Source organism: Notolepis coatsorum (genome assembly GCF_963971535.1).
Source record: "Notolepis coatsorum genome assembly, chromosome: 1".
NCBI lineage: Eukaryota > Metazoa > Chordata > Actinopteri > Aulopiformes > Paralepididae > Notolepis > Notolepis coatsorum.
In genome coordinates this window covers 88,454,442-88,470,620 of record NC_140165.1, presented here as the reverse complement: position 1 = coordinate 88,470,620, position 16,179 = coordinate 88,454,442, and the positions used below count along the sequence as shown (strand labels likewise).

The window sequence follows — 16,179 nt, the reverse complement described above, 5'->3', positions numbered from 1 at the left end:
GTTTGTTGGTAAAAGACTACACGCCTTTGGGAGAGGTGTTAGTTGTACAATGCCTAGGCTACCTGTCACTGTCCGCTTCCAATATTGTGCTAAGCTAGGTTAACGTGCAGCCAGATAGCTTTCTACTGAACGCACAGAGAGGAACTGGTATCTATCTTCTTGTCTCTCTCTGGAGAAGATAATAAGCTAATTTCCCCAAATGTTGGCATGTTCTTTTAACAAAACATTCAATCCTTTGGTGAAATGCAATTTCCCCATTAACCCGTTCATTTGTGTCATAGACACCTCTTCTCAAAATGACAGAAACACGTGAGAGGTCTATTACACTGAATTGTAAATGAATGCATGTGTATTTCTCAGTAAATAGGAGAAAGAAAATAAATATGTAATAAACACACACACACAAACTAGAACGATATCTGTCCACACTACAAAAAGACAAGCAATAGACATAAACATTGGAAAATCGGCCAGATATTCGGAGACCTTTTCAGCATGCACTCGATATTCAAGCTGGTACATCAGTTAACAAAATGAGGCAGATAGCACAAGAATACAGATGCTTCAATGGCAGCTAAACTATTTTAACAAACATTCTGTCACATTATATTAATTGATTTCCCATCAGAAGACTTTAGCGACAGAAATAATGTTAGTGGGAGAGATTCTCAGCCAATCAGTGAGCTTCTCAGCCAATCACAGTGAGCTTCTCAGCCAATCACAGTGTGATATCGGAGGCAGCTCATACTGGGCCTATTAGCACTCTAGTGTACAGACAGCATGTTATAGCTCTGTTAAATACATATTCTCTGTACAGCCTTGACTATATAATATAGTCTAGTATACAGTAGTATATAGTAAACTAGTATACAGTTTCTCAGACACTGGGGAGACAGTCTGACAGTGTTCTCAAGACAACGACCCAGGGTCCAGGACGCCTGAATACTTTAGACAACAAATGTTTGTTTCCGCGTCTCTGATTGGCCAGGTCATGTGACATGTGCGCCAATCGTGGGACCGCAAGTTTCTACACTGGTTAAGCTTAGGCGCTCTTTCGAAGTTGGTTAAGGTTAGAGTTTGTCTTAGAGCATGGCGATAGAACGCCTGCCCTGATTCCAAACTCTAACCTTAACCAACTGCGAAAGAGTCGCCTAAGCTTAACCAGTGACAAACTAGGCGTTAGGTAGTTTGCAGGCTGTTAGACCTGCCGAACTTGCCGTCCCACGATTGGCGCACATGTCACTTGACCTGGCCAACAAAACTCGAACGCGGAAACAAACATTTGTTGTCGAAAGTATTCACGCGTGCAGGACAGTTTTGTCTTAGATATGACATATCTCCAGAACAATCTGGTGTCAGATACGACAAACCCCTAATGTCATTTTTGTTTTCCATTTTTGTCATATCTGTCATCTTTGTTGTCATGTCAAACTGGTGTATTTAAGTCTGACTGGACCTTCTTTCTCACTTTCTTGTCAGACGCTTGTGTTACACGTATCTCTGATTGTAAACTGAGGATACTTTCTGTAACCACAGAAAATAAACTACTTTCTGAATTTCTACAGTTCACTGTCTTGGCTAATTTAAAATATTCCACAACACTACCAATCCCCCTAGCTATAGAGAACAACACTTAGTTGTATGTGCATTCAATACGAGTTTAACATCATCAAGTGCAGCATGGAGAAGTTAAAGGAATGTTGCAGATTCTCCTCATATAAATGTGCATGGCAATTAGATTAAATAATATTATTCATATAAATAAATAAAAAATAACTGGACCTAGAATTTAACCAGAACCATGAAGTAAAACAGACAAGGAATGATCAAAGTGTCAAATTGGACGAGTCCACAATTTCCAGGCAGGCTTATTTTTTGGTTATTCGTGATACTCTGTATGCACCCAATTCAAAGGTATAGCGCGTTTTCTTTCAAACACATTTGGTCGCGGATTTGGTGCAGAAGACCCTGGCTCTCCTGAGCAGAACTTGTTTACCACGCTGTGGCGTAGAGAGAGAGGTATCTCTGCGTAGGAGTGTGGTCCCACCGTTAACTAGCCCTATCTCAACCAATAAGGCTCCTCGAATTCCGTACGACGTCACCCCCACATCCAGCCCCCCCACCCCTCCTCATCCAGCCCTCTCCCCCCTCATCCAGCTCTCGAGTCTCTCCCCCTCTCTCTCTCTCTCTCTCTCTCTCTCTCTCTCTCTCTCTCTCTCTCTCTCTCTCTCTCTCTCTCTCTCTCTCTCTCTCTCTCTCCAAGTGTCTATTGGAGGGAAAGATGCTTCAGTGAGGTGAGAAGAGGACACACAGAGAGAGAGAGAGAGTCGAGAGAGAGAGAGAGAGAGAGAGAGAGAGAGAGAGAGAGAGAAAGAGAGAGAGACAGAGACAGAGAGAGAGAGAGAGAGAGAGAGAGAGAGAGAGAGAGAGAGAGAGAGAGAGAGAGAGAGAGAGAGAGAGAGAGAGAGAGAGAGAGAGAGAAGAGGAGGAGAGACGAAGTAAAGAAAGACGGGAAGGCTTCTTCTCCCTCTCTTCTTGCTCTTCTCCCATCATGTTAAACTTGCTGAATTTCTTGCTGGAGAAGCTCTTCTTCTTCGCCCATGTCAGGGTGTTAACCCTGCTGTCTCGGCCGGAGAGAGAGGCGGCTCAGAAGTCCGTCACCAAACAACACGTTGACCGGGATGCGGTTCCTCCGACCCAGACGCGCCGCTTGCAGCGCGGGGACCTGCTAGAAGTCCCCCGGACTCTGTTCACCCATTTCGGCATCTACCTAGGCGACAGTCGGGTGGCGCACCTCATCCCGGACATCCTTCCGCTCTTCGCCGGCGGCGACGGCCGTCGGGTCCGGGAGATGGTCACCAACACCAGGCTCGTCCTCGGGGTTCTGTGCAAGAACGCCAGCATCCGCGTGGACTCGGTGGAGGATTTCGCGTACGGCTCCGTGATCCTGCTCAACACCATGGACCGCGCCGTCCAGAGGAGCCCGTTGGCGGGCGAGGAGGTGGCGAGGAGGGCGGAGAAGCTGGTCGGGGCGATACCGTACAGTTTGATGTGGAACAACTGTGAACATTTCGTCACCTACTGCCGCTACGGGACCGGGCAGAGCCTCCAGACGGAGAAGGTGAGGAGGCCTCTGGAGTTTGTTTTGGTGCCATTGCTTTTACGCACATGGTAACAATTTACGCACGGGAAGAAAGAGGTTTTTCATGCAGCATTTCTGCACGGACGCCGTGGGGATTTACTCTCTGCTGCTATTATTTATTGTTCCGCTTAGTCTTTTGGGGGGAAACAAATAATAATAAGAGAACGAGATATTTTGCAAGAACTTCTGCGCGCCGTTTCGTGTCGTTTTATTCTGATAGTGTGTATAGGCTTAAAATCCACATTTAACTCTTCATCATACAGGCATTTAATATCCTAATAATAAACACTGAACGACTTAACATGTCCAACAGTTAGGCGAACATTCCTCTCAAAATAGTCTACTGTAGAAGTAGATGTTTTACGGTAATCACATACAATGTTGACAAAGTTTAGCGTGTGTGTGTGTGTGTGTGTGTGTGTGTGTGTGTGTGAGAGATAGAGAGAGGGAGAGAGTGTGTGTGTGTGTGAGTGTGTCAGTGTGTGTGAGTGTGTGAGAGAGATATATATAGAGAGAGTGCTATGTGTACCCTTAAGTGTTCAGTGCTGCTTGGCCCCGATAAATTTGATTCCCTGTTTATGTAATATAATTTGTGGAACCAAATAAAGTATTAAAATGTGTGTGTGTGAGAGATATATATAGAGAGAGTGTGTGTGGGAGAGTGTGTGTGTGAGTGTGTGCAGTGTGTGTGTGTGTGTGAGAGAGAGAGAGAGAGAGAGAGAGAGAGAGAGAGAGAGAGAGAGAGAGAGAGAGAGAGAGAGAGAGAGAGAGAGAGAGAAAGAGAGAAAGATATATATAGAGAGTGTGTGTGTGTGTGTGTGTGTGTGTGTGTGTGTGTGTGTGTGTGTGTGTGTGGGAGAGAGAGATATATGTGTGTGTGTATGTGTGTGTGTGGTGGAGGGGTAGACACAGCGCCCTTATTCTTCATGCCCGTCTCCCCGGCCTGCTGACGTCCGTACCCCATCAAAAGCCTGAATTCCAATTCGGCACATTCAGTTCTTTTATTGTTTCTGACCTTCTTGGTAAAGAAAAAAATCCACTTCACCTCAACCCCCGCCTTTTTTTTTTTTTTTTTTTTTAAAGGTGCGAGGAAAACCCCACGTCATGTGACCCTGGCGGTCTGTTTTAAACAGAGGGGGGAAACTAGGTCGCTCTTCCAGCAGAGCGGAGAACAAGGGGCCCATTGAATGCGGTGTTCGACTCGCCAGCCCAAACCACGGCCGTGTTTTCGGGGTAGAGAGAGACAGACAGACGGACGGACAAGAGACAGGCGGATGTGGTTTTTTTTAACCACGGCAGATGAGAGGCCAGAGAGCACAGGCAAACAAGACAGACAGACAGACACACAGCCACCCGCAGCAAGACTTGTCAGAAGTAGTAACGGGGAGTTCGGTTTGGGAGAGTGCAGTCAGTGTTTTTGTTAACGTGAGGAATTTTTTCCCAACGCCAGAATTAGAATCTGGGATATTTAAAGATGTAAATGCTGGAGCAGCGCCATTGCCATTGAGTGGGATATCGATGGGACTGTGGAGTCACGCAGAATATTTGTTAGTATATCAATAATAAGTGTAAACAATACTAGTGCAACACACCTATGACTGCAGGTCCGGGACCCCGTTAAGCGACACGACAATTGTACAAAATTAAATAAATAAAGAAGTCTTTATTTCTACATATAGTTTTATTTTTTTTATAAACAATAAACACATTAGATAGAAACTAAATTACAATAGAGGTTTTATCAGTCATTTTGATTGGTTAAGCTAAATCCTTAAGTCTAACCCCGAGATGTATCGAAGCTTTACAATACACAGACTATAAAGGGCTCACAGAGCAGCCCCACACCGAGGGAGAAAGAAAAGCTCAATTAGGACATACTGGAATGGTAAGAAACTATAATTGATTAAAGCTAAACACTAAAGCTCACACACTTCTATAAAGAAAATAATTGTGGCATTAGAAACTACATCAAACCAACATTCCAAATACTTAAAACGTACATGTTGGCCATTAGCACTCACCAGTTAATTGAATGTATTTATAATAAAACACAAGATACATATTTTTATTTATTTTATTTAACCTTTATTTTACCAGGTAGTCACTTGAGATCAAAGATCTGTTTTTCGAGCAAGACCTGGCCAAAATGGCAGCAAAACAAAAACAAACATACAAAATACACAAAACACAGACAGAGACATAAAAGGCAAAGTGGGGCAAGGGGATACATTTGAGCTGCAGCAAACTTTGAATGAGATTGGGGGAGATTGGAGGGTATAGGGTAAAAAGGTAGAAAGAGGATGGAAGGTTTGCAGGAGGTTGCCGGGGAGAGAAGGTCAAGTTAAAAATATAAAATATAGCACCACATTATGCAGTGAAGCATCGACATTCTCCCATTTCATTATTTAAAATGCCCTTAATTTGAACTTTAAAATCAGATATGGTAGTGAGGGCCTGCATATACAGGTATAAATGCAGTATGGTAGTAACAGTAAGCCATACTGACCTTCGGTATAACTAATAAGAGTAGGTATAGGTTTTATACAGATATAGATATAAATGGCAGCATTTATATAGAGCTTTTATCCAAAGCGCTTTTCAATTTGTTCCTCACATTTTACCCATTCACTCACACATTCACACACCGACGGCGGAGGCGACCATGCAAGGTGCCAACCTGCTCATCAGGAGCAGTTAGGGGTTAAGCGTCTTGCTCAAGGACACTTCGACACGCTGCCCGGGAGGAGCGGGAATAGAACCGAGAACCTCCGGATTACCAGACCTCCCGAGCCACTGTCGGGTACATGTGTGTGATATGTAACAGGAATATATGTTTGAGTGTTTGTTAGATTAGTCCTCTGCTGTAACAATGCTTATTGGCAATACATTTTATATCGTTGGAAAGCCTGTTTATTTCCCTTTTAAATGGTGCCCTATTTGTAAGGAACATGCCACGCTGACAGCCGCCCCCCATATAGACTCTGATCTCTGACTCCATTGCCTTCACCATACTGTACGACTCTGAACTCTGGTGCCTACTCAATTTATACCTACCTACTCCTTTCACTGTCTACCCATATACTCATATATATATGATAGCATATACAACAGTGCTATATATACCGCATATTTATATTTTTATATTTACAGCATATATATATACCCATATTTGTCTGAATATACCTGCATATAACCCCTCTATACTTGCTTGTACACCTGCACATAACCCATAGCTCTCTAAAATAGCATGAACAATGATGCTGTAAATACCATATATATATTTATTCTTACCACATATATACCTATCCTTAACTGTTTGTACTTACCTGGACATAGTTCTCTACTATATCTAGGCCTATATCTGTATATCCTGCTCTTACTATAAACGCAGGCCAGTAACTACTACCATACTGTCTTTATACCTGTATCACTACATATTATACTACAACTCTGTACATATATCTGATTAGCACTACACTCAGTAGTATTAATTTGTACCCAGTTTAATCACCTTGTACAGTGTATATTGCTGTTGCACTCTACTGGTACATTTTCACTCTGGTTAGATGCCAAACTTATTTTTGTTGTACTGTACTTGTGCTGTATAATGACCATACATTTCAACCTAATTTAATCTAATTTGTGGGATAGAATAGATAGAATAGAATAGAAGTACTTTATTGATCCTGAGGGAAATTCAGCACTACAGATCGCTCACAATAAACATTTAGGTAGGTAGTCAAAAATCACAAATAAGAATAAAAATACAGTCATATACATTCTAAAATATACAGCTGGAAATATACAGTAATACTGTATACAGTCAAATGTACAGTAATTTTTTTTAGAAGTGTCAACGTAAAGGTTAAAAGACATGAGTCAAAAAGTCCAGATATGCCAGAGTTTGTACTCTCACTCTGTGCTCAGTGAAGGACAATGATGCGTTTTATAGTCTGATGGCTGTTGGAATGAAGGACTTCCTGTGCCATTCAGTGTTGCATCTTGGGAGTCTAGTCTAACACTGAACGTGCTCCTTCTCTCAGCCAAGTCTGTGTGTAGTGGGTGGGAGGGGTTGTCCATGAAGGCGTGGAGCTTAGCGAGGCTCCTCCTCTCTGACACCACCGCTAGAGAATCTAGCTCCGCCCCCACCACGTTACTGGCTCCTCCTCTCTGACACCACCGCCAGATAGTCTAGCTCCGTCCCCACCACGTTACTGGCTCCTCCTCTCTGACACCACCGCCAGAGAGTCTAGCTCCGCCCCCACCACGTTACTGGCTCCTCCTCTCTGACACCACCGCCAGAGAGTCTAGCTCCGCCCCCACCACGTTACTGGCTCCTCCTCTCTGACACCACCGCCAGAGAGTCTAGCTCCACCCCCACCACGTTACTGGCTCCTCCTCTCTGACACCACCGCCAGAGAGTCTAGCTCCGCCCCCACCACGTTACTGGCTCCTCCTCTCTGACACCACCGCCAGAGAGTCTAGCTCCGCCCCCACCACGTTACTGACACCACCGCCAGAGAGTCTAGCTCCGCCCCCACCATGTTACTGGCTCCTCCTCTCTGACACCACCGCCAGAGAGTCTAGCTCCGCCCCCACCACGTTACTGGCTCCTCCTCTCTGACACCACCGCCAGAGAGTCTAGCTCCGCCCCCACCACGTTACTGGCTCCTCCTCTCTGACACCACCGCCAGAGAGTCTAGCTCCGCCCCCACCATGTTACTGGCTCCTCCTCTCTGACACCACCGCCAGAGAGTCTAGCTCCGCCCCCACCATGTTACTGGCTCCTCCTCTCTGACACCAGATGAGCAGTGCAGCTGAGTATGCGCTTCTCTGTGAATGGCAAACAGCTCATTCTGCTGTTGCTATGGCTGTTGCTATGCTTTTGAGCCTCCGGTACCCCAGGTGCTGCCAATCAGGAGAGCACCTGTTGAACGGGCCCTGCTGCACAGTGGTCAGCTGGCGTCTGCTCCAACCATAAACATGTTTGTCCAGTCTCCATCCTGTGTGACAGGGCGACTTCAAGCTCGCTGTTCCACTAAAACAAGTTGCAGCGTTATTTGGAGTGAGTCCTAATACCATCTCCATTCTAACAATAACCCTAGTACCATCTCCATTCTAACAATAACCCTAGTACCATCTCCATTCTAACAATAACCCTAGTACCATCTCCATTCTAACAATAACCCTAGTATCATCACCAAACTGAAGGCCAAGTTCCATGAAACAGGGGATGTCAGAGACAGACAGTGAAGTGGGTGTCCCAAGAAGACGACACCCCAACAAGACTGGTTCCTCATCCTTTCAGCACCCATTTGCAGAGAAGATTAGGCTATTTCTTTAAGGGCACAAACCACATACTCAGCTCATACTCATCCCACAAATGCATGTTGCTTACAAATGGGGCACCATGTAAGAGGAAAATAAACAGGCTTTCCCACGGCATCAAATCTATTGTCAAGAAGCATCTGAGGAATAATCTAACAAACACAAATGTATATAAACAGGAATAAATGTAGATATAGATAATTATATATACGGTATTATGGTACATGGCTATCATATGCGCCAATTTTCTTTCATGATAAATGATTTCATCAATACTTTTTTGAGGGGAAAAGCAATACTTTTATTCCACACCTTTCCAAAAGCTCTGTGGATGTATTATTATTATTATTATTATTATTATTATTATTTATTTTTTATTTAATGATTACTCTTTAAAATGTTATCTATAGCACCTTTAACCCTACACAACACTGATAAGCATGACTTCTGAATCTGATGTTCATCTGATGTAGCCTGTGTACTCCAACCATGAAGCCCTCTGCCTGCACCGTTCATCTGATGTAGCCTGTGTCCTCCAACCACACAGCCCTCTGCCTGCACCGTTCATCTGATGTAGCCTGTGTCCTCCAACCACACAGCCCTCTGCCTGCACCGTTCATCTGATGTAGCCTGTGTACTCCAACCACACAGCCCTCTGCCTGCACCGTTCATCTGATGTAGCCTGTGTCCTCCAACCATGAAGCCCTCTGCCTGCACCGTTCATCTGATGTAGCCTGTGTCCTCCAACCACACAGCCCTCTGCCTGCACCGTTCATCTGATGTAGCCTGTGTACTCCAACCACACAGCCCTCTGCCTGCACCGTTCATCTGATGTAGCCTGTGTACTCCAACCACACGGCCCTCTGCCTGCACCGTTCATCTGATGTAGCCTGTGTCCTCCAACCAGGCAGCCCTCTGCCTGCACCGTTCATCTGATGTAGCCTGTGTCCTCCAACCAGGCAGCCCTCTGCCTGCACCGTTCATCTGATGTAGCCTGTGTCCTCCAACCACACAGCCCTCTGCCTGCACCGTTCATCTGATGTAGCCTGTGTACTCCAACCAGGCAGCCCTCTGCCTGCACCGTTCATCTGATGTAGCCTGTGTCCTCCAACCACGAAGCCCTCTGCCTGCACCGTTCATCTGATGTAGCCTGTGTACTCCAACCACACAGCCCTCTGCCTGCACCGTTCATCTGATGTAGCCTGTGTCCTCCAACCATGAAGCCCTCTGCCTGCACCGTTCATCTGATGTAGCCTGTGTCCTCCAACCACACAGCCCTCTGCCTGCACCGTTCATCTGATGTAGCCTGTGTACTCCAACCATGAAGCCCTCTGCCTGCACCGTTCATCTGATGTAGCCTGTGTCCTCCAACCACACAGCCCTCTGCCTGCACCGTTCATCTGATGTAGCCTGTGTACTCCAACCACACAGCCCTCTGCCTGCACCGTTCATCTGATGTAGCCTGTGTACTCCAACCACACGGCCCTCTGCCTGCACCGTTCATCTGATGTAGCCTGTGTCCTCCAACCAGGCAGCCCTCTGCCTGCACCGTTCATCTGATGTAGCCTGTGTCCTCCAACCAGGCAGCCCTCTGCCTGCACCGTTCATCTGATGTAGCCTGTGTCCTCCAACCAGGCAGCCCTCTGCCTGCACCGTTCATCTGATGTAGCCTGTGTCCTCCAATCACACGGCCCTCTGCCTGCACCGTTCATCTGATGTAGCCTGTGTACTCCAACCACACGGCCCTCTGCCTGCACCGTTCATCTGATGTAGCCTGTGTCCTCCAACCAGGCAGCCCTCTGCCTGCACCGTTCATCTGATGTAGCCTGTGTCCTCCAATCACACAGCCCTCTGCCTGCACCGTTCATGCTTTCCAGAGAGTAAGCTCACAAAATCAACAGGAAAATGACCTAACTCAGAAATATAAGTTATACCTGTTATTGTATCGGTATTTTAAGTTTTAATAAAATGTCGCTTTCATTCCGCACTCCATTAACTTCCTCGCTGAGCTGCCTGGTGAGATGGCAGTGAGGATGCTCTCTCGTCTCCCCACAAGGCTGTGACAAGTGTTCCCGGTAAAGCCCATGAATTGTTGTAGTACTAGTACCTACTAAATAATATCCATATTATTAAGTCACGCTATTTCAATTCTAAAGCACAATCGCTGCCAGCCCAAATATCTGACCCGGAGGCACGTTTAGTATCATTTAGAGACTGCAGACATGCTCGTACTTATTCTAGTGGAAGGAACAAAGACAGCATGACGTCAAACCTCAACATCACACCTGAAGGCCATGGAGTGATTGAATGTGATTTATTACCTGTAACAGAATTATTATTATAAATCTTTTTTACATTTATGTACCCAGGATAGGTTCATTGAGCACTGATGCTCTTTTTCACCCTGCCATAACACACACACACACACACACACACACACACACACACACACACACACACACACACACACACACACACACACACACACACACACACACACACACACACACACACACACACACACACACACACACACACACACACATTTTCTTTGCTGTATCGAACCAGTATCACACTAACAGTTTCAATATTAGGCATGTTACCACGCTAACTAAGAAAAATAATATTGTCTATAAACTTTAACATGACAGCCTTCCCTGTCTATATTGTAGTGTGTTTGTCTCTGTTTGAACGGCTGATTTATCAAGATCAACCACGGGATATGTTTTTATAATTTGGTTTTACATGATTTCTCCATATTCTGGTTGTTTTAAGTTTTATATATGCAGCGGCTGGGTGGCGCAGCGGACATTGCGCTCGTCACCAACGCAAGAGACACCGGGTTCGACTCCGGCTGTCGGCGTTGCCTCCGGCTTGGACCAGCCGTCATACAAAATCAATTGGCAGAGTTAGAGGGTGGAAGTCGATGGGTGGTAATCTGGACGTTGTGGACAGCAACTCCTACAGGTCGGTTGGGGACGCCTGCACAGCAGAGACAGGAAATGGCGGGGGTAGTGTGAGCCTCCCACACGTTACACCTCGCCAATGAGAGTCCGCGCTGGCAGGTGAAAAGATGTGACAGGCTGCCTCCTCGTGTACCGGAGGGGACACGTGATGCAAGGCTTCTATCCTCCCTACAACCGGCCAGTGGGGGGCATTTGCGAGCAACGTTCAAGACAGGGGAGGGAAGAATTGGCACAATGGAATTGGGATGGGAGAAAAGTAGAAAAAGATGAGAAAAAGTGGATAATTTTTTTTTTTTTATATATATATGCAGAAGTGATCCGTATTTCATGCCGACCCATATTTAATATGACAACGGCAAACTTCTGGTCACAAGCCCGCTTCTCTAACCTTATGGGTCAAATAAATATTCATAACAAATATTAAACCCCACAGTTAAATATCAGTCTATTATTCATTGAATATTGAATATTTTCATCGAAATCTAAGATCGACCATTTAATCGTTGCCTTTGTTCAGTGGATGTGGAGATTTTCTGCTACAGAGACTCAGTTTACCAAACAACATATGTGCTTCTGAAAATACACCCACAGAGCTTTTAGAAAGATGCAGAATAAAAGTATTCTTTTCCCCCCAAAAAAGTGATTGATTAATAAATGTATCATTTAAAAGAATTTGGCATGTCCAACATGAATTGTTGTTTACATGTTGCATGTATCCCCTCCCAACCTCCCCTTTCTCCACGTGGATATAAAATAATTTGACTTGCAGATGAGCACTTGGAACTTTCTTACCCCCCATCATCAACAGGTCTGTCTCACTCCCAATATTCACAGACATCACCAATGTGAACAAACATTCCACAGGAAATGTAATAATTAAAACTCATTATCTCTCTCTGAAGGGGGTTTAAGTTCGGTAATATTGTAACTTTGTGGAATATGATATGGAATAAAGTTTTTTTTCTCGCTCTCTCTCTCTGAAGGGGGTTTAAGTTCGGTAATATTGTTGTGGAATATGATATGGAATACAGTTTTAACCGTTCTTTCTTCTCTCTCTCTCTCCCTCTCTCCAGTTCTGCGAGTGGATAAAGTCGCTGATCCGGGACCAGCGGAGCATGTTCCTGACGGCGTTCCTGGGGGTCCTCTCCATGGCGTGTTTGGGGATCTCCTTCTTCACGGCCCTGCCCACGCTCCTCGTCCCCTTCACCCTGTGGATGGTTAGTTAGAGACACAGCCACAGATCTATTGTTATGATGTCGCTATGGAAACAGAACGCATGGGAGGATTTCTGCACACCTGTATAGGTGGACAGGTGTGCAGGAGAAGACCACGGATTGACAACAGCCGGGACAAAGGACTCCCGCACACTGTCCTCCATCACTTGCAACTAAAACATATTTATTGAGAACAACGTTGTGGTACAAGGACCGTCGTCTGTTTATCTAGAAGCGGATGGTATGCAGAAGTCCCTACCGTTCGAAGTGATCGTAAGATCAATTGATAAACGTCATATCTAAGCCTTGTTTTTTGATTGACCAGACAGCCGACGCAATAGATAAAAATAGCGTGCGCACTTTTACTAATGAAAAAAATCAGACTCTGTCACGAAGCCGTTAGAAGATGTGGTGGGTTTGGTTCATGTAGCCAACAGACACTGTACCGATTGGAGCTCAGGTTTTGGATTTGAGCAAATAGAAGTTGTCTCTGCAAACCAACCAATCATTACACTCAGATTTAGGGTGCATATACCCCTTACAAAAAACGACCACAGTAGTTTGATGGTAATTTTAGTTTTACCATGGTGCCGGCGATAGGATTGGGTACCGTTCACATTTGAAACTATACCGATACCTGGGGGAATCGATACCGGTACCCGGCGATACCTTTTTCGGTACTTGGTCAATTTTGCGTCATTGAAATTCGGATTTCAATGATCTAACTGGATCTAACTGGGCCGGTATTAGCTACCGAAATGTGGCACCGATTAATCTAACGTGAATCGCTACTCGGTAGTACCGACATCATTCGGTCGGTACCCTTAAAAGTACAGAGTTAGATACCCAACCCTAACCGCCGATGGTATGAATAATTTATCACGGTACTGCTGTGATAAATACCATAGTATAATACAATTGAAACCATGATACCGATGGTAATATCATGGTATTTCCCTAATTATATTAGTCAATAAATACCATGATACTTTCTTTTGGTAATCCCACGAAAAGTACGGCTTAGTGGGTCAAATGGTAGCTAAAAGTCATGTTGTTTAACTGCTCAATTCGTTTTCCAGACAGTTTACATGTTTTAAATCATGCTCTAAATTGAATGGGTTACGTTGATACAAGGGATATTCACGTTACATTTTTACATTTCAGGCACTTAGTAGATGCTCTAAACATCATGTTCACACATATTGATTGAACTTTCCTGGGCCAATAGGAAATAACGCATTGGAATTCTTGATATGGGTGGTGTTTCTCCTTTAAAGTAAAGGACTCCTACAGTGGATACGTGTAAGAAAAAGAAAGAAGGTAAAGTGTAAGTAGAAGAGGGCGGCAGGGCAGAGAGGGAAGTGTGTTTCCAGCTTCTCGTTGCAGCACGATCTCGCTTAAATGATGTAAATAAAGTACTAATCGACCACAGGAACAAGGTACTATGGTAAGTTATGTTATAGCCAAGTAAAGTAAAATATTTACGTCGTATTATATAACTTTTAAGTTCCCCCTGCTGGGGATGGAACCTTAACCGTAACCACAACTTTACGTCTTAACCATAACCCCTTAAGCGAATGTTAAAACTAACCTCAACTCTTGACTATAATCAGTTTGTTGGTTAAACTCCTGGATGCAATACGTAAATATATTACTTGTGGCTATAACATAACGTAATTATGTACCTTTTTTCCTGTGGTCGATTAGTACTTTATTTATGTTTTATGAGACTGTGTTGCGTGTGGAGGACAGAGAAAGGGAGGGAGGGAGAGGGAGAGAAAAGTGAGAGAGAGAGAGGGAGAGAGAGAGAGAGACTCTCGTCCTGGTAGGAAGCCCATTCCATCACTAAGGGGGCAGAAGGGAAGAAAAAGATAAATATGTTTTGTGGAACAGCCTACAGCTGTGACCGTGTGGGAAGGAGGTCTATAGACAATGAAAAGACATCTTTTTGGGTGAAATGAATGCGACTATCGTTCCACGTCCAACCTTTGAAACAATACTCACTTCTCACGGTATTGAAATTTGACAACAGACGTTTTCTGTGAACCGAGGGAGGTCACTGTGGTAACAACCAGGCACAGATACCGCTTCTCCACCACCGATAACACTCTCCTCAAGTCCCGAGTACCCATCCGTTGCTTTTAGGTCGGGTCACCTTGACAACAAATATTGAGATATATTATATATATTATAATATAGATCTTATGACACATTACACACACAGGTCTTATGACACATTACACACACGGGTCTTATAACACATTACACACACGGGTCTTGGCATCAGGTTTTAGTATTGGGGGGAACTCTCCGATACCGATAACACTGTCTCAGCCTGGTATCGGCCCGATATCCCCATACTAGCATCGACTTTACTTTCTATCCATTCCAGTTCTATGAGTGCTCCATTTGTACAGCAGCAAGTATATATTTGTACAGCAGACTATAGCAGTTCACCTACAGCTACTGCAAACCAAGTGCCTACAAAGTTTGTGTTCAGAATTCTACAGCAATGTGATTTTATTTTGTGCCATTCAACAGTTAGTCGTCAACCTATGGGATTTTTTGTTGTTGTAAATAGTTGTCGATACGATTCATGACTTGGTTGTTTGACAACAATCAAGATTTTGTACAAAGGTTTTATTTTTGACATTATAACACTTTATACTGTATTTCTATGTAAATAAAATAACTGGAAATAGATGATTTTGTTTCTTGGCTTGTTGTTCAATTTGAAATGAGAGGATGGTAAGGATTGTTTTACTTTGACCAAAGTATCACTCTATAGCAAGGTATTTGTACTGTAACTCTAAGTAAATGGTAAATGGCTGCATTTTCTTATTTTTTTTTATTTTTATTTTTATTATTTTTTAACATAAACAAACATGACAACACAAGATTAGATATACAAGCATTAATTAACAGTGCACATCCAAGGGGCGGTTAGGTGGCCGAGCGGAGATTGCGTTCGTCACCAACCCCGGAGCTGTGAGCTGGATTCGCCTGTTCGAATCCAGCTCACAGCTCCGGGGTTGTCACCAGCTTGGCTGGCCGTCTGCACTAATACAATTGGCTGTATTAGAGGGTGGGAGAAGCTGGCGGGGTGGGTCCGGGTCGTTGTAAACAGCGACTCCTACAGTTCGGTCGGGGCGCCTGCTAAGCGCGGATAGGACTTGAGGGGGATAGTGTGGTCCTCCCACACGCTACGCCCTCTCGATGAGAATCCGCGCTGCCAGGTGAAAAGAAGCGGTGATTGGCTGGACGTGTGTCGGAGGAAGCACGTGGTAGCCTCCACTCTCCCAGATGATCTGACTGTGGGGGGTAAGTGCGCAGCGACCAGGAAGGGACTGGGAATGCAATCTCCGTTACGCCACCTGACCGCCCCCTCTCCACCACTTCTAACCACATTGACATTTTGGATTCATTGAGACCCAAAATTCTTGCTGTAGATATTTCTAGATAAATCACATCGAGATATGTAAGAATCCAGACCTTCCGGCAAATTTTTTCAGGTTGAAACCATCGTGAT

At 44.6% G+C, this 16,179-nt stretch overlaps 1 protein-coding gene across 1 annotated transcript; it reads left to right on the top strand.

Annotated features, from left to right (window-relative positions):
- The first annotated feature begins 2,487 nt into the window (after positions 1 to 2,487).
- On the top strand, positions 2,488 to 15,353 carry LOC311238510 (lecithin retinol acyltransferase-like). The gene is made up of 2 exons (XM_084326603.1): positions 2,488 to 3,121; positions 12,510 to 15,353. The coding sequence occupies exons 1-2, from the start codon at positions 2,552 to 2,554 to the stop codon at positions 12,660 to 12,662; spliced, it is 723 nt and encodes a 240-aa protein (XP_084182729.1). The 5' UTR covers positions 2,488 to 2,551; the 3' UTR covers positions 12,663 to 15,353.
- The last annotated feature ends 826 nt before the right edge of the window (positions 15,354 to 16,179 follow it).